This window comes from Scyliorhinus canicula, chromosome 8 (genome assembly GCF_902713615.1).
Source record: "Scyliorhinus canicula chromosome 8, sScyCan1.1, whole genome shotgun sequence".
Classification (NCBI taxonomy): domain Eukaryota; kingdom Metazoa; phylum Chordata; class Chondrichthyes; order Carcharhiniformes; family Scyliorhinidae; genus Scyliorhinus; species Scyliorhinus canicula.
Window position 1 is genome coordinate 71,988,195 of NC_052153.1, and position 19,677 is coordinate 72,007,871.

The window sequence follows — 19,677 nt, forward strand, 5'->3', positions numbered from 1 at the left end:
GTTATAATTTAAAATGTAGTAGGGGTAAATGTTTGTATCGAAAAATTTCAATAAAAATTATTTAAAAAAAAAAAAAAAAAGAATTGGGCGCCATGGTTCGGGAATCCCAATATAGAGGCTAGGAAAATTAAATGGTCAAATTAAATTCGATGGAGCTATCTGATCTTGTCTTCAAGGCTGGGGTGCTGCTCCATGCACTGGTCCTGTGTTGTCCTGTTCCTGTTGCCGGTCTTATGGAGTTATAGGTGGCTGAATCGGTCGAGTCATAGCCCTGACCGGAGCCTCGGTTGTTGATCGCCTGGGGTCTGGTGAGACGGCATAGTGGAAGTAATGGTGTCTTGTTCTTCAATCGTTGGAATCCTTGAGAGATCCTGAAGAGTGTTCATTGATCTTGATTTTGGCTTTCTTCGTGCCTTTATTCTCTGGACTATCTTGCATTTCTACATCTGTTATTGTCCTGGACTTTGCTCCCTGTTGATTATGTTCATGTTGTCTGCTTGATGTTTTAATTTTTTTCTGTTTACAAGGAAGTGAATAATGTGGGTGTGATGGCCTGTACCATTGATTATCCTGATTTAACAAGTTCATATGTTAAGCCAGATTTTGAATATGGGATTTGTGCAGTCTTTATTCTTTACCCCAAATGTATTTGGGCCATATGCTGTCTTGAGAATCGTTGTGGTAAATGGAGGGGTATACTTTTTGCTGTCTTTTCTCTCTTTGTCCCCCCTCGGTGCTTAGAAGGAAGATGAGTGGAGTGGAAGGTTTTTGGGGGGGGGGGGGGGATTTCTACTTTTTTCTTTCATTTGGATTCCGAGCACTTATGTGGCAGAGTGGTTAGCACTGCTGCCTCACAGCACTGAGAACCCGGGTTCAATTCTAGCCTCGAGTGACTGTCTGTGTGGAGTGTGCACTTTTTCCCCATGTCTGCGTGGATTTCATCCGGGTGCTTTGGTTTCCTCCCACAGTGCAAAGATGTGCAGGTTAGGTGGAGTGGCCTTGCTAAATTGCCCCTTAGTGTCCAAAAGGTTAGGTGGGGTTACAGGAATAGGTAGGCTACTCTTTCCAAGGGTCGGTGCAGACTTTGGGCCGATTGGCCTCTTTCTGCACTGCAGCAATTCTATGATCCATTTCGAGACTACATGTTATCCTGACGAGGACTGGGTTATATTTGGCTCTTCCCTTGGGTTGAATCAGTCTCTTTTCCTGATAAGTCAGTCTCTCTCTCTCGCTATTTTTGTTGCTGCTGGAGCTTCATTGAGGACAAGGGTGACCTTGAGTATCATTTTATATAATGATATTTTCCATGATCTTGCTGGATGTCTCCTCTTCTCCCATCTGCAGCGTCTCCTTCTCTTCTCCCATCTGGGTGGGTGTTGTATTGGTTCTGGTGCTGACTTGGCATGGTTGGTGGCCTCTGGGATTTGAGGGGAGTGGTGGGGGGAGGATCAGATTTCCCTCCCAGGGTGCCCATGATGTTGATGCCTTGACAGTTCCTCCTTGGTGCTGTGTTCCCCATTGGCTGGGGCCAATTTGTATGTCCTTTTTTGTTGGACAGGGTGTGGAGAGGAGTGCTTTGTCCTGATTAGGACTGGGTTAGTGGGGTGTAAGGTTCGGGGCTGCATGGAGGTTCATGGAGGTTCTTGGGGTTATGTTTTCCTGAGTTTCTTTTTGTGATAGTGGTGGGCTAGGCCAGACACGGCACCGTGGTCAGTATCCTGGTGTGCCCATGGAATGGGGGTGCTCTCTCTCTCAGGGTGTGCATAGGGAGAGCCCGGTGTGGCTAGAGCTGACACCCAGGTGAGCGTTGTACCTAACAACTACCCTTTTTTTTTCTCCCACGGTAGGAGTGAGATCCCCTGTGGTTTGGTTGGCAGGTTCACATCCATTTTGGAATGCCTTTGGGCGGTAGCTCAGATAGTTCTATTGTCTGAGTGATTAGTTCTAATAGTCCTTGCTCTTTTTATCCTTTTTCTTCCTCCGAGACACCTCCGAGGTGTTCCTCACTTTGTACTTGGTTTACTCCCAAGCTACTTTGTGGTGATGCTACAATGGCAGATCTCTGTGCTATGGTTAAATGAGCAGGCCCGTTTGAGAAGTGGTTTTCTGGTAGCTCTACCATTTCCCTGAGTGGTCCTAGTTGTCAGAGTGGGTTTCCTGGTGCTGGGTGGAAGTGGGCTTACCCTCCTTCCCAGGGTGCCCCTCATTTTGAGGAGTGCACTGACACCCCCATCTCTCTCAGACAAGGTTCCCCCTTTCTAGTTGGGTCTGATGATATCCTTCCTAACCTCTGGCCTCATGGCTATATTGGTGTTCCCAAGGGAATGTGTCACTACTTGATTGTCTGGTCGGCTGTTCCTCCCTTGGACTGGGACCCGGTGGATGGGATTTGGTAGCTCTGGTCCTTGCTCCTTCCTTTTTGTTCTTTTCTTAATTTTCTATGGGAGACCCTGGGGCTGAGGCCTGAGATTTCCTTGGACTTGTGGTCCTCTCGTTGTAGTCTTGTTGCAATATGATGATTGTCTATTCTCCCTTGGGATGTGAAGGGAGTCAGGTTGCTGTGTGGGTGTCAATGTAATCCTCCCTTCGCTCTGGAGCACTCGGGGATTTTGATTCTTTATTTTTAAGCTATGGGTGGGTGTGATGTAACTATGTGTGGTTGACTGTATCCTGCCTTGGTGCAGAGGGAACGTATTTGTGGAAGGAACACATTGGGGATATTGCCCCCGACTCGTCCTATCTTATTCTTCCTATGCTTGCAATGACTTCTATTATGTGGCTGTAGCTGTTCCACGTTGATACTTATGGCTTTGTTTCTCTTCTTTGGTTTGATGTGATAATTGTAAAAACCTGAAAACTTGAATTTTTTTAAAATCCTGTCAAACGCGAAAGGGAATAACCCCAATTTCTCTAATCTGTCTTTCTATTAAATCTCTTTTGAACGCCCTACACATTGGGTGCCTAGAAGTGAGAACCATAGTCACAGTGGGGTCACACATTTTAGATAGGCTCAGCAAAACCTCTTGGCTTTTGTACTCTATGCCTCTTTGTAAAGCCCATCGAAAGCACAGGTATGATATGCTTTTTATGACCTCAGTTTTGTCAGATAATTACACATAGCGTAACTATAAAATGCAATCAGCTCTGCTTCTTTGAACCTGCCTCTATGCAACATCCAAAATACTTGAACCTCTAAACACAGCAAACAGCAATCCTGTGTACAAATCAGAATATCTTGAACTACAGTGACATTTTCAGTTGGTGCATGACTTCTGGTTCCACTCCCCAAGATTAAAAATGGCAAAACCTTCCAGTAAGTGGCATCAGTCATAAGATCATAAGAACTAGGAGCAGGAGTAGGCCATCTGGCCCCTCGAGCCTGCTCCGCCATTCAATGAGATCATGGCTGATCTTTTGTGGACTCAGCTCCACTTTCCCGACCGAACACCATAACCCTTTATTCCTTTATTCTTCAAAAAAAGATATATCTTTATCTTAAAAACATTTAATGAAGGAGCCTCAACTGCTCACTGGGCAAGGAATTCCATAGATTCACAACCCTTTGGGTGAAGAAGTTCCTCCTAAGCTCAGTCCTAAATCTATTTCTCCTTATTTTGAGGCTATGTCCCCTAGTTCTGCTTTCACCCGCCAGTGGAAACAACCTGCCCGCATCTATCCTATCTATTCCCTTCATAATTTTAAATGTTTCTATAAGATCCCCCCTCATCCTTCTAAATTCCAATGAGTACAGTCCCAGTCTACTCAACCTCTCCTCATAATCCAACCCCTTCAGCTCTGGGATTAACCTAGTGAATCTCCTCTGCACACCCTCCAGTGCCAGTACGTCCTTTCTCAAGTAAGGAGACCAAAACTGAACACAATACTCCAGGTGTGGCCTCACTAACACCTTATACAATTGCAACATAACCTCCCTAGTCTTAAACTCCATCCCTCTAGCAATGAAGGACAAAATTCCATTTGCCTTCTTAATCACCTGTTGCACCTGTAAACCAACCTTCTGTGACTCATGCACTAGCACACCCAAGTCTCTCTGCACAGCGGCATGCTTTAATATTTTATCGTTTAAATAATAATCCCGTTTGCTGTTATTCCTACCAAAATGGATAACCTCACATTTGTCAACATTGTATTCCATCTGCCAGACCCTAGCCCATTCACTTAACCTATCCAAATCTCTCTGCAGACTTCCAGTATCCTCTGCACTTTTCGCTTTACCACTCATCTTAGTGTCATCTGCAAACTTGGACACATTGCCCTTGGTCCCCAACTCCAAATCATCTATGTAAATTGTGAACAATTGTGGGCCCAACACGGATCACTAGCTACTGATTGCCAACCAGAGAACCACCCATTAATCCCCACTCTTTGCTTTCTATTAATTAACCAATCCTCTATCCATGCTACTACTTTACCCTTAATGCCATGCATCTTTATCTTATGCAGCAACCTTTTGTGTGGCACCTTGTCAAAGGCTTTCTTGAAATCCAGATATACCACATCCATCGGCTCCCCATTATCTACTGCACTAGTAATGTCCTCAAAAAATTCCACTAAATTAGTTAGGCATGACCTGCCCTTTATGAACCCATGCTGTGTCTGCCCAATGGGACAATTTCTATCCAGATGCCTCGCTATTTCTTCCTTGATGATAGATTCCAGCATCTTCCCTACTACCGAAGTTAAGCTCACTGGCCTATAATTTCCTGCTTTCTGCCTACCTCCTTTTTTAAACAGTGGTGTCACGTTTGCTAATTTCCAATCCACCGGGACCACCCCAGAGTCTAGTGAATTTCGGTAAATTATCACTAGTGCATCTGCAATTTCCCTAGCCATCTCTTTTAGCACTCTGGGATGCATTCCATCAGGGCCAGGAGACTTGTCTACCTTTAGCCCCATTAGCTTGCCCATCACTACCTCCTTAGTGATAACAATCCCCTCGAGGTCCTCACCTGTCATAGCCTTATTTCTATCAGTCGCTGGCATGTTATTTGTGTCTTCCACTGTGAAGACCGACCCAAAAAACCTGTTCAGTTCCTCAGCCATTTCCTCATTTCCCATTATTAAAACTCCCTTCTCATCCTCTAAAGCCATGATGTGGAGATGCCGGCGTTGGACTGGGGTGAGCACAGTAAGAAGTCTTGCAACACCAGGTTAAAGTCCAACAGGTTTGTTTCAAACACGAGCTTTCGGAGCACGGCTCCTTGAATGACATCCGGGCAATAGTAAGGGATGACATTGGTGCTATGGAGGATAAGGTTGAATCCATTTGGGTGGAAATCAGGAATAGTAAGGCGAAAAAGTCACTGATAGGAGTAGTCTATTCAAAAGATGATGTTCTCGAGGATTGCAATGTTCTCATTGCATCCGGGAGTGGCTGCCAGGAAACCCTTCTGCCTAGGGTTAATCCAAACTGTCTCACTGAGGCGTTTCGCTATGATTTTTGTAAAGAGGCGAAGCAGCATAGGACCGATGGTAATTGGGCGCCAGTTGTCAGTGACTTTTTCGCCTTACTATTCCTGATTTCCACCCAAATGGACCACGGCCACCTGAAGAAGGAGCCGTGCTCCGAAAGCTCGTGTTTGAAACAAACCTGTTGGACTTTAACCTGGTGTTGTAAGACTTCTTACCATCCTCTAAAGGACCAATATTTACCTTAGCCACTCTTTTTTGTTTTATTTATTTGTAAAAACTTTTACTGTCTGTTTTTATATTCTGAGCAAGTTTACTCTCATACTCTATCTTACTCTTCTTTATAGCTTTTTTAGTAACTTTCTGTTGCCCCCTAAAGATTTCCCAGTCCTCTAATCTCCCAGCAATCTTTGCCACTTTATATGCTTTTTCCTTCAATTTGATACTCTCCCTTATTTCCTTAGATATCCACGGTCGATTTTCCCTCTTTCTACCGTCCTTCCTTTTTGTTGGTATAAACCTTTGCTGAGCACTGTGAAAAATCGCTTGGAAGGTTCTCCACTGCTCCTCAACTGTTCCACCATAAAGTCTTAGCTCCCAGTCTACCTTAGCTAGTTCTTCTCTCATCCCCTTGTAATCTCCTTTGTTTAAACACAAAACACTAGTATTTGATTTTACTTTCTCACCCTCCATCTGTATTTTAAATTCCACCATATTGTGATCGCTCCTTCCGAGAGGATCCCTAACTATGAGATCATGAATCAATCCTGTCTCATTACACAGGACGAGATCTAGGACCGCTTGTTCCCTCGTAGGTTCCATTACATACTGTTCTAGGAAACTATCGCGGATACATTCTATAAACTCCTCCTCAAGGTTGCCTTGACCGACCTGGTTAAACCAATCGACATGTAGATTAAAATCCCCCATGATAACTGCTGTACCATTTCTACATGCATCAGTTATTTCTTTGTTTATTGCCTGCCCCACCATAACGTTACTATTTGGTGGCCGATAGATAGACTACTCCTATCAGTGACTTTTTCGCCTTACTATTCCTGATTTCCACCCAAATGGATTCAACCTTATCCTCCATAGCACCAATGTCATCCCTTACTATTGCCCGGATGTCATCCTTAAATAACAGAGCAACACCACCTTCCTTACCATCCACTCTGTCCTTCCGAATAGTTTGATACCCTCGGATATTTAACTCCCAGTCGTGACCATCCTTTAACCATGTTTCAGTAATGGCCACTAAATCATAGTCATTTACGATGATTTGTGCCATCAACTCATTTACTTTATTCCGAATACTACGAGCATTCAGGTAAAGTACACTTATGTTGGTTTTTTTACCTCTGTTTTGAATCTTAACATCTCCAGTTTTATTCCTTTTGTTATTACTGGACCTATTCACTGAGCTCCCCTCAGTCACTGTACCTTGTACTGTTGCCCTTTTAGATTTTTGACTATGTCTTCTCTGCTTTGCACTTTTCCCCTTACTTCCTTTTGTTTCTGTCCCTGTTTTACTACCTTCCAACTTCCTGCATCGGTTCCCATCCCCCTGCCACATTAGTTTAAACCCTCCCCAACAGCTCTAGAAAACACCCCCCCCAGGACATCGGTTCCTGTCCTGCCCAGGTGCAGACCGTCCGGTTTGTACTGGTCCCACCTCCCCCAGAACCGGTCCCAATGCCCCAGGAATTTGAATCCCTCCCTCTTGCACCATCTCTCGAGCCACGCATTCATCCTATCTATCCTGACATTCCTACTCTGACTAGCTCGTGGCACTGGTAGCAATCCTGAGATTACTACCTTTGAGGTCCTACTTTTTAGTTTAACTCCTAACTCCCTGAATTCCGCTTGTCGGACCTCATCCCGTTTTTTACCTATATCGCTGGTGCCTATGTGCACCACGACAGCTGGCTGTTCACCCTCTTTTCCCCCCCCCCCCCCCCCCCACTCCAGAATGTCCTGCAGCCGCTCTGAGACATCCTTGACACTTGCACCAGGGAGGCAACATACCATCCTGGAGTCTCTATTGCGTCCACAGAACCGCCTATCTATTCCCCTTACAATCGAGTCCCCTATCACTATAGCCCTGCCATTTTTCTTCCTGCCCTGCTGTGCAGCAGAGCCAGCCACGGTGCCATGAACCTAGCCTCTGCTGCCTTCCCCTGGTGAGCCATCTCCCTCAACAGTATCCAAAGCGGTATATCTGTTTTGCAGGGAGATGACCGCAGGGGACACCTGCACTGCCTTCCTACTCTTGCTCTGTCTTTTGGTCACCCATTTGCTATCTCCCTCAGTAACTTTCACCTGCGGTGTGACCAACTCGCTAAACGTGCTATCCACGACCTCCTCAGCATCGCGGATGCTCCAAAGTGAGTCCATCCGCAGCTCCAGAGCCGTCAAGCGGTCTAACAAGAGCTGCAACTGAACACACTTCTTGCACGTGAAAGAGCCAGGGACAGTGGATGTGTTCCTGAGCTCCCACATCGCACACAAGGAGAAAAGTACTGCAGGTGCCAGGAATCTGAACTATAAAGAAAATGTTGGAAATACTCAGCAGGCCAGGCACTGCAGAGAGACACTGACTCAATGCTTCAGTTCCACAATCTACACCAGTTCCAAGGAAGGGTCACTGACCTCTTTTTGTCTCTGCACAGTTGTCAACAGACGTGCTACAATCTACTGGATTAAAAATAACCTCTTGCTTGCTCTTCAAAAGTAAATTAGAAATCTTGTGAGCCTCTCATTCCCCTTAACAGAAACCCAGCAGCAACTGCCTGAAATCTGGTTTGGCACTGCATTAAATATGAATTTTCAAAAAAGATATGAAGGAGACATTGACAACTTGTTGAGCAAAAAAAAAAGGTGATGCAATAAATTGATCATTTAAAACATGAGTAATTAATAAAAAATGACCATTAGAAGCTGCCAAGCAGCTAACTAATGCAAATCTTTTTTGCTTGAGAACAGAGCTAAAGAAAGAGAAACTAGTTCCCAAGTCCTGGTCACCAGGGAAGTGGGAGGGTACTGGGGCAGAGCTAAGAGTTGTTTTTAAATAAGACTGATCCTGCGTTCACCTTTGGTGGCACAACACCGATCTGGCCTCAGCAGAATTTATACAAAAATGGAGGTCAGAAGAAGGTTGCCTTCAACCTGAGATTTCCTCCTCTCCCGGATTTAGAAAATAATTGCAATCTGGGACTATTTATGGGTCCTGACTCCATTCAAGTCACTTGTGACTTGAGGACTATTCTACCTGAACTCTGACATTGAACAACAAACTTTGAGAAGAATGTGGCTTATCTTTCTACCCTCTTCTGTGGAACCTGTTTAGGTTTTGTTTCACAGACTCTACCTCTCCTTTCTCACTTCTCCAGTACTTTGGTTGACATGTGCACAAGTGGTATTAACAATCAGCCTTTTATAGACTGTTACAATGCAGTATGAAAAGACATGAAATAACTTTTAAATGATTAAAGAGATTCTTGTCTTAAAATGTTTTCCCATCATTGGAGTTTAATCCACATCATTGAAAATTCAAGCTTATTTTTCAGCGTTTTTTTTTCAACTTTGTTCCTCCTAAAAATGGAGTTTTGTGTTTTTCTTTGGGTGGTGGTGTGTTTGGGGGATCGTTATTTGTGACCACCTGCACCCATGCAGATAGAGGTGGAGGCTATGCTACCTCATTTGCATCATTGCAGCATTGGCCCAAGGCAGTTCCAGCGCCTCATCCTCTTCATCCGAGCTGCTTGGATGCTCTGGACACTGCAAGTGTCAAGGCCCAGGAAAGGAGGATGCATAGACACTGGTGCACTTGTCTGGTAGACTTCCCTGGATGCAGCCAATTAAGATGCTGTGTCTAGGAACTCCATCACATTTGGGTCAATGGCCAGGTTTCAGAGTTGGCATGTGTATTCATGTGACCTGTGGATATGGACGCCTATGCAGAGGGGGCGGTGCTGCTGGTTAAGGAAAGCTGAGAGTTGGTGCCGTTTCCTGCCACGGTATTTGGCACCTTGTGCACCCCGCTTTCCAGACTATTTACTTTGCCATCTGTGTCATTGGCAAATTTGGATATATGGCTTTCTGTCCTATCATCTAAATTGTTCATCGATACATTGAACGGTTGAGGCCCCAACACCTCATTCAGGAATATGAAACAATCAGAGAAGACGCATTACCTTTTCAATGGAAAGCCAATAAATCCTGGTTGCCAGCAACACAAAAACTTTGGGGGATTGGAGGTGTGGTGAAGGTGTGTAATGCTTCTTTGATGTTTTGAACAAATGTAAGATGATATGTATATAAAGCAGGTGGCAGGTTGGTTTGAATGTTGTATTTTCAGGTTTCCTAAGTGATCGTCTCCCATGTTTTTCCACATGGGAATCACAACATGGCCACCTAACAAAATATGACATTTTGCTGGCAATGCCATTGTGTAATATCAATTATGATGAGACTTCACACTGTTTTTCATAAATCCTTCCATCTTGAGACAAAGTTTGATAATCCTCTTCCTCTCAATTCAAATAATACAGATTAATGACATTGATCTTATAAGTGCAAATATGGAGAACGCCTTGGCCTCCATTGGAGGATTTTGCTGTGGAAGATCGTTTGTTATTGATCACCAGGTAAGTCTGCTTTTTAAGTTTATACATTAAATGGTCAATTCACTCTATTCCAACCCCCCAGATCTAATCTCACAATCAGATAGCCCACCAGCATCACTGTTGATGTACATACTCATGTTTAATTAGCAAACGTAATTGGTACCTGTGGGGGGGGGGGGGGGGGGAAGTCCCCAGTGGGGCGAACAATTTGGAACAAAGGAAAATAACTTTTAAAATTGCTTTATTAAATTGCTTCACCATTATAGATAGAAACATGTCCCTGCTAGATTTTTTAAAATTACTTATTTATTCCCCAAAGATTCTGCTCTGGGAATGATCCTGTATTGAAGGAATTGACTTATAGATTTGTCACTTTCTCAAACTGACTATGTTACATGACGAGTCCCATATTCTTGCCTTTGTTTATTTGGAGTCCCTTGATTGAATGTAATTGTCATCAGTTAATTTGAAAATAGTAAGCTAAAATTCTTATTGTTGTATTCTAGAGATGAGCTTTCCTTACGATGTATTTCAATTAATGCAGTTTTCATATTTTTCTCTTAAGCGACTTTCAGGACAAGGTTATTGTTTCTCAGCATCTTTACCACCAATGCTTGCTTCTGCTGCCATAGAGGCTCTCAACATTATGGAGGATGACCCAGGTATTGAAACTACTCGTTGATTTAATATGAGCCAATTTATTTTCATGTGGCTTTGCTTGTTTGGGCACCAAAGTAATACATCACAGATTGGCATAACCAAATCCACGATCCCATTTAATTTATGATCCCAAAGGGAAACTGCAACTGGAAGCTGACCTTGGCTCTTCTGAAAGGATGAAGTCAAATTTAACAGTCATTTATGCGCAAATGATTGACTTAAGCAAGGCAAAGCTTTGTTTTTTAATTCTTTCAGAGGATGTGAGCATCGCTGGCAAGACTAGCTTTTGTTACCTATCCCTAATTTGCCCTTAAACTAAGTGGCTTGCTGGGCCACTTCAGAAGGCAGTTAAGAGTGAACCATATTGCTATAGGCCTGGAGTAACATGTCGGCCAAACTGGGTAAGGACAGCACATTTACTTCCCGAAAGGACATTAGTGAACCACGTGGGTTTTCATGACAATTGACAATGGTTTCATGGTCACTATTACCAGACCAGCTTTTAATTCCAGATTTTTTTTGTTAATTGAATTCAAATTCTACCAGCTGCCACGGTGGGAATTGACCCCATGTCCCCAAAGCGTTAGTCTGGACCTCTGGACCCAACATAGTTAAGTGACATTAGCTATGTTGCCAACAGTAATTGCGTTCCCGATGCCATGAAAACACATTGATATTCTTCATTGAAAAGTCAGAATGCTTCATTTTTAAAATGTTTCATAGGATGTGTGTGTTGCTGATGAGACCTGCATTTATTGATCATCTCCAATTGCCCTTGAGAAAATGGTAGTGAGTTGATTTCCACACTTGGGTCTTCAAAGTTTTGGAGAAAAAGTAGTATTTATTACCGCACAATTGGTCAGTGAGTGAATTTATGTAAGCATTTAATAATTAGGTAGGAATCTAGAATGTATGTTACTTATATTAACAAATAACAAAATACAAATGTTTTAACTGTTTTGCAGATATTTTCGGCATATTGAGACAAAAATGTCAACGAATTCATTGTGCATTGCAGGGGTAAGTACTTGTGTGTTAAGTATTTTGCAATTGAACTTTGTAACTACTGGCTAACTGTCAGGAAATATTTGTATTTATGTGACTTGGGCATAACCTACAGCTTTAAGTTTTAGTTTCATTTTTAAAGGGTGCTTGTAAGACTGTGGATTTGTTTAGATGTCACCTGCCTTTTAATGAGGGTTTTACGACTTTAAAGCAAAGACTGGGTATAAAAAAAACAAGCTATTGCCCAGCAACCAGTGACCCGCATTGATAGTTTGAGTTCAGTTGGAACAAGGTAATCCAGGGGTAAGAATTTCTACAGAATCCACTGGAACAGCAGAAAGCAAGCCCCAAACAAAGAGTCCCAGAAACCAGGGTATGGGACAGAAGAAAGTTCCAGGAACAAAGAACAGGAATCTGGAAAAAAGGTTCTGTTCCATGAAGTTGAGCGTGAAGAGCAAAGAGAGGCTCCAACTTAGACAGGACTGCATGGTATTATGGGCCAGGGTTTAGAGAACCCCAAAGTGTATCATGGAGTTCACCTGGATCCACAACCTTTAATAGATTGTGGTTATGGGGAGCACACGGGCCTACCTTTATAGATGTGATGTAACAGAGATCTACAGTACGTTTAAATTAAAACAATGTTTATTTATGAAACCAGTTAGCACTTTATAAACCCACAGTAAATATCTTAACAACTATCAACACCAATAAATCCCCCAAACAATACAGTACCCTATAAGTAACTCTTAATCTTTCCTTGCAACATCCATAAGACAAAAAAAAAGAACCCTTTTACAGAAAAATATCAGGTTTAACTTCTCTACTGAGACATGTACCACTTTGAAATCTCCAAATGAGCTGAAGTCAGTCTGTAGCTTGCAGAGAGAGATCCTTACAGCTGTTTGCTTTGTCTGCAGCTATCCAGCTCTCAAAACGAAACTAAACACACCCTGTAGCTGTGAGCCCAAAGCGAAAGTAAAAGCTGACACACAGCCCAGCTCCACCCACACTCTGACATCACTGCAGTAATAAACACCCATTTCTTAAAGGTACACCCACTACAGCTATTCTATTAAACACTAATTTCTTAAAGGTAATCTCACATGACAGTGGTGCAGATCTGGAGACATTGGATAGCCAAAAACCAGAGATACAAAGTCACCCAAAGGTTGGTGGCACCTTAATATGGCCTGTGAAGCAGTGGTGTTCTGTTTGCACGGCTGGGGATCTGAATGATCACTGAAGGTGAAACCTGAATGCACTTGGTGATCCAGAACAGAGGAATACCGGAAGGAAAGTCTAAAACACAGGAGGTGGACCCTTGATGAATATCTCAAATAAAGCGTAGTTTGAGAGAAGATTCAAAGGTGTTTTCTTTGAGAGTAGAGATTGGAAAACCTTGTGTAGAAGACACGTTCCAGTGAGACCAGTTGGCTCACTGTGTGACAAGTGTCTGGGAAGAACTGATGCAAAATCTGTAGAAGTTTTTTGGGTGGCATCTGTCACTTGGTTTCAGAGTATGGCATGCCTGACCACATTTCACCTATTGGTTTACGTGGACTGTGTACTTACTGAGAACATATGTAAGATGGATTTTGTAACTAGCGTTATCCTTACTAAGCTGTATATGCCTGTAAACGTATAGCAAGGTAGCACAGTGGTTAGCACCCTTGCTTCACATCGCCAGGGACCTGGGTTCGATTCCTGGCTTGGGTAACTGTCTATGTGGAGTCTGCATGTTATCCCTATGTCTGAATGGGTTTCCTCCGGGTGCTCCAGTTTCCTCTCGAGTCCCGAAAGACGTGCTTTGGACATTCTGAATTCTTCCTCTGTGTGCCCAAACAGGCGCCGGAATATGGCGACTAAGGGCTTTTCACAGTAACTTCATTGCAGTGTTAATGCAAGCCTACTTGTGTAAAGATTAGTATTATTGGGATGAAGTGATAGTGTAAAATAGTTCATTTAGAGGATCTGGTTTAGCTCACAGGGCTAAATCGCTGGCTTTTAAAGCAGACCAAGCAGGCCAGCAGCACGGGTCGATTCCCGTATCAGCCTCCCCGAATAGGCGCCGAAATGTGGCGACTAGGGGCTTTTCACAGTAACTTCATTGAAACCTACTCGTGACAATAAGCGATTTTCATTTCATCTTGTTTAATGTCTTACTCTTTTGTTAAAAGTTTATCAACAGCCTCAGAGACTCTGTTCAGCCATCATCCACGTATCCAGAAAAATAAGTTAGGAATCTACAGAGCTGGGTTCCACCCTGGGATCTAATTTGTTCAATAGTAACATCAGCTGGGATTGGTACGCTAACATATATTTGCCTTCAGCAAATATTTGTTGAATCATGTTTATTTTTAAATATTGCTTTACTCCACAACTTGAAACAAGAATGTTGTTTCCTTCAATAAATATTGAGTTTTTTTTGTATTGTAAATACTGCAAACTTTGAGATGTTACAGTTTGTTCCCTCACCCAAATCATTAATATATATTGTGAATAGCTGGGGTCCCAGCACCGATCCCTGTGGCACCCCACTGGTTACTGCTTGCCAATTTGAAAGGGACCCATTAATCCCTACTCTTTGTTTCCTCTCTGCCAACCAGTTTTCTATCCACCTCAATACATTTCCCCCAATTCTATGCGTTTTAGTTTTGCACAATAATCTCTTATGCGGGACTTTGTCAAACACCTTCTGAAAGTCCAAATATACCACATCGACTGGCTCCTCCTTGTCGACTGTACTGGCTACCTCTTCAAAAGAATTCCAACAAATTTGTGAAGCATGATGTTCCCTTCCTTTAAAAAAAAATAATTTTTATTCAAATTTTCACAAAATATCAATAACAGAAAATACTAAGAACAGAAAGAACCCCCCCCCCCCGGTTTGCTGCTGCGGCCTTATTTCTACCGTTCTGCCAGGAAATCCAGGAATGGTTGCCACCTCCTGAAGAACCCCTGCACTGATCCCCTTAGGGCAAATTTCACCCTCTCCAATTTAATAAACCCCGCCATATCGTTGACCCAGACCTCCACACTTGGGGGCCTCTCATCCTTCCACTGAAGAAGAATCCTCCGCCGGGCTACTAGGGACGCAAAGGCCAGAATGCCAGCCTCTTTCGCCTCCTGCACTCACGGCTCCTCTGCAACCCCAAATATTGCGAGCCTCCAGCCCGGTTTGACCCTGGATCCTACCACCCTCGACACCGTCCTTGCTACGTCCTTGCAAAATTCCCCCAGCGCTGGGCATGCCCAGAACATATGGGTATGGTTTGCTGGGCTCCCTGAGCACCTAATACACCTGTCCTCGCTCGCAAAAAACCGGCTCATCCTTGTCCCGGTCATGTGAGCCCTATGCGGGGGCAGCACGGTGGCCTAGTGGTTAGCACAACCGCCTCACGGCGCTGAGGTCCCAGGTTCGATCCCGGCTCTGGGTCACTGTCCGTGTGGAGTTTGCACATTCTCCCCGTGTCTGCGTGGGTTTCGCCCCCACAACCCAAAAATGTGCAGAGTAGGTGGATTGGCCATGCTAAATTGCCCCTTAATTGGAAAAAATAATTGGGTAATCTAAATTTATAAAAAAAAAAAAAAAAAAATGTGAGCCCTATGCAGCACCTTAAACTGTATGAGGCTAAGCCTCGCACAAGAAGAGGAGTTCACCCTTCCTAGGGCGTCCGCCCACATCACCTCCTCACCCAGCTCCTCCTCCCATTTACCCTTCAGCTCCTCCACCGAGGCCTCGTCTACCTCCTGCATCACTTGGTACGTTGCCGAGATCCTCCCCTCTCCAACCCACACCCCCGAGAGCACCCTGTCCTGGACCCCACGCGGCAGCAACAGAGGGAACTCCGCCACCTGTCGCCTGACAAATGCCCTTACCTGCATGTACCTGAAGGTGTTCCCCGTAGGGAGCCCGAACTTCCCTTCCAGCTCACCCAGGCTCGCAAACTTCCCGTCTACAAACAGGTCCCTCAACCTCCTAACACCTGCCATGTGCCAACTCAGGAACCCACCATCAATTCTCCCCGGGACAAATCGGGGACCCCATAGAGGCCCCCACCTCCCCCCGTGCCGTCTCCATTGCCCCCAAAGTTTGAGGGTAGCCGCCACCACCGGGCTCGTGGTATACCTCGTTGGAGGGAGCGACAGCGGTGCCGTTACCAGCGCCTCCAGGCTCGTGCCCACACAGGACGCCATCTCCATCCTCTTCCATGCTGCCCCTTCCCCGTCCATTACCCACTTAGGCACCATCGCTGCGTTGGCAGCCCAATAATACCCACAGAGGTTGGGCAGCGCCAGCCCCCTCTATCCCTGCCCCGCTCCAAGAACACCCTTCTCACCCTCGGGGTCCCGTGCGCCCACACAAACCCCGTAATGCTCCTGTTAACCCGCCTGAAAAAGGCCTTCGGGATAAGGATGGGGAAGCACTGGAACAGAAACAGAAATCTCGGGAGCACCGTCATCTTGACTGATTGCACCCTACCCGCCAGAGACAGCGGCAACATGTCCCATCTCTTGAACTCCTCCATCTGCTCCACCAGCCTTTTGAGGTTAAGCGTATGCAAGGCCCCCCAGCTCATGGCCACCTGGACCCCCAAGTACCTGAAGTTCCTCTCCGCCCTTTTTAGTGGGAGCCTACCAATCCCCCCCCTCCTGGTCCCCCGGGTATACAACGAACAGCTCGCTCTTCCCCAAGTTGAGCTTGTACCCCGAGAAATCCCCAAATTCCCGGAGAATCCTCATCACCTCCGGCATTCCCCCCACCGGGTCCGCCACATACAACAATAGGTCATCCGCATAGAGCGACACTCGGTGCTCCTCCCCACCCCGCACCAGCCCCCTCTAGTTCCTCGACTCCCTCAGCGCCATGGCCAGGCGTTCAATTGCCAGCGCAAAAAGCAGGGGGGACAAGGGACACCCCTGCCTCGTCCCTTGGTATAACCGAAAATACCCCGACCTCCTCCTATTCGTGGCCAAGCTCGCCATTGGGGCCTCATATAACAGACTCACCCATCTGACAAACCCCTCCCCAAACCTGAACCTTTCCAGCACCTCCCGCAAGTACCCCCACTCAACCCGATCAAAGGCCTTCTCCGCGTCCAAAGCCACCACTATCTCCGCCTCCCCTTCTACCGCCGGCATCGTTATAACATTCAAGAGCCTCCGTATGTTAGTGTTCAGCTGCCTCCCCTTCACGAAACCCGTTTGATCCTCGTGGATAACCTGTGGCACACAGTCCTCTATCCTCGTGGCTAAAATCTTCGCCAACAGCTTGACGTCTACATTTAAGAGTGAGATCGGCCTGTATGACCCACACTGCAGGGGATCCTTGTCCCGCTTAAGGATCAAAGGAAATCAGCGCCTGAGACATCGTCGGAGGCAGTGCCCCCCATTCCCTTGGCCGTTGTAGGTCCTAACCAACATGGGGCCCAACAGGTCTGCATACATCTTATAGAATTCGACCGGGAACCCATCCGGCCCCAGCGCCTTCCCCGACTGCATGCTCCCTATCCCTTTGACCAGCTCAACCGGCGCCCTAGTCCCTCCACCTGTCCCTCCTCCACCCTCGGGAATCTCAGCCGGTCCAAAAAGCGCCCCATCCCCCCCCTCCTCCGCTGGGGGTTCCGATCCATGCAGTTCCTCATAAGTCCCTGAAGACCCCATTAATGTCTAACCCCCTGCGCACCACATATCCTCCCCTATCCTTAACTCCACCAATCTCCCTGGCCGCATCCCGCTTACGGAGCCGGTGCACCAGCATCCTGCTCGCCTTCTCCCCATATTCATACACCGCTCCCTGTGCCTTCCTCCACTGAGCTTCCGCCTTTCTGGTGGTTAGCAAGTTGAACTCAGCCTGGAGACTACGCCGCTCCCTAAGCAATCCCTCCTCCAGAGCCTCCGCGTATCTCCTGTCCACCCTCACCATCTCCCCCACCAGTCTCTCCCTCTCTCTCTGCTCTCTCCTCTCCCTGTGGGCTCGAATGGAGATCAGCTCCCCCCCTAACCACCGCCTTCAGCGCCTCCCAGACCGTCCCCACTCGGACCTCCCCATTGTCATTGGCCCCCGGGTACCTCTCGATACATCCTCGAACCCACCCGCCCTCGTCCGCCAGCAGCCCCACCTCCAAGCGCCAAAGCGGGCGCTGGTCTCTCTCCTCCCCCAGCTCGAGCTCCACCCAGTGCGGGCCGTGGTCAGAAATGGCTATTGCCGAATACTCATCATCCTCCACCCTCGCAATCAGCGCCCTACTCAATGAAAAAATCAATCCGGGAATAGGCCTCATGCACATGGGAGAAGTATGAAAATTCCCTGGCCCTCGGCCTCGCAAACCTCCATGGATCCACCCCTCCCATCTGGTCCATAAACCCCCTCAACACCTTAGCCGCCGCTGGACTCCTACCCGTCCTGGAACTGGATTGATCCAGTGGCAGATCCAGCACTGTGTTGAAATCCACCCCCACCCCCCCCCCCCCCCCCCCCCCCCCCCCCCCCAATTATCAGGTCCCCTGCCTCCAAATCTGGAATCTGGCCCAACATGCATGAAACCCGCATCGTCCCAATTCGGGGAGTATACATTGACCAGCGCCACCCGCTTCCCCTACAGCTTGCCGCTTACCATCACGTACCTCCCGCCACTGTCTGCCACCACATTCGACGCCTCAAACGACACCCTCTTCCCCACCAGGATCGCCACCCCCCGATTTTTTGCATCCAGCCCCGAATGAAACACTTGGCCTACCCATCCCTTCCTCAATCTAACCTGATCCGCCACCTTCAGGTGCGTCTCCTGAAGCATGGCCACATCCGCCTTCAGCCCCTTCAGGTGCGCAAACACGCGGGCCGGTTTGACCGGTCCATTCAGTCCCCTCACATTCCAGGTTATCAGCTGGATCAGGGGGCTACCTGCCCCCCTCCGCCTTCGACTAGCCATTACCCTCCCTCAGTCCGCCACGTGCCCGCGCCCCCCGCTGAGCCCGTTCCCCACGGCGACAGATCCCCATCCCGACCCCCTCTACATCCTCCAGCTCCTTCCCGGCCATTGCAGCAGCAACCCGGTAACCACCCCCCCCCCCAAGCTAGGGCCCCCCTAGCTGCGAAACCCCTTCCATTGTACTTCCGTAAGTCAACTGACTCCTGCTAACTCCGGCTGCTCCCGCCTCACAACACCCTCCCCAGTGCAACACAACCACCCCCCCCCCCCCCCCCCCCCCCCGGGCAGTGCCGGCCCCGCCCACTGCTCCTCCACCACAGGAGAGAAGCCCACGATTCCATCCCGAGCCCCGCCCCCCCCCCCCGACCCAACACGCGGGAAAAGACAGGCACATGACCCGACAGGACCGCGAACCACTCCCAAACTCTCAACCAGTGGGAAAAAAAAACAGACGTGACAAAACGCCCAAGTAAACAGATAACATTCCTCCTCCGGAGAGTCAAAGTAGAGCTGCCGGTCCTTATAAGTGACCCAGAGGCGTGCCGGCTGTAACAGGCCAAACTTGACCCCCTTCTTGTGGAGCACTGATTTCGTCCGATTAAAACCAGCCCTTCTCTTTGACACCTCCGCACTCCAGTCCAGGTAGATCCTGACCTCCACATTCTCCCACTTGCTACTCCTCTCCTTCTTCGCCCATTTCAGCACACACTCACGGTCGACGAAGCGGTGAAAACGGACCAGCATTGCCCGAGGCGGCTAATTGGCTTGGGTTTCCTCAGCAGCACCTGATGGGCACCCTCCAAGGGTCCCTGGAACGACCCCGCGCCCATTAGCGAGTTCAGCATCATAGTCACATAGGCCCCCAAATCCGAACCTTCCAGCCCCTCTGGGAGGCCTAGAATCCGCAGGTTCTTCCATCGGGCGCTGTTCTCCATCTCCTCCATCCTCGCTGAACCCTTCTTGGGGAGCGCCTTGTGTGACTCCACCTTCACTGCCAGGCCCAGGAGTTCATCCTCGCT

General features: G+C 47.1%; 1 protein-coding gene across 2 annotated transcripts in view; it reads left to right on the forward strand.

Annotated features, from left to right (window-relative positions):
* The window catches only part of sptlc1 (serine palmitoyltransferase, long chain base subunit 1), an 81,758-nt gene that overhangs the window by 50,790 nt on the left and 11,291 nt on the right, over window positions 1-19,677 (forward strand). Inside the window, exons 10-13 of one of the 2 annotated variants that reach the window (XM_038804725.1) lie at window positions 9,984-10,079; window positions 10,624-10,720; window positions 11,684-11,738; window positions 13,904-14,030. In XM_038804725.1, the coding sequence (XP_038660653.1) occupies window positions 9,984-10,079; window positions 10,624-10,720; window positions 11,684-11,738; window positions 13,904-14,000 (345 nt within the window). In that variant the 3' untranslated portion in view covers window positions 14,001-14,030. The remainder of the gene's footprint in view (window positions 1-9,983; window positions 10,080-10,623; window positions 10,721-11,683; window positions 11,739-13,903; window positions 14,031-19,677) is intronic. The other variant, XM_038804724.1, reaches the window with a different exon arrangement.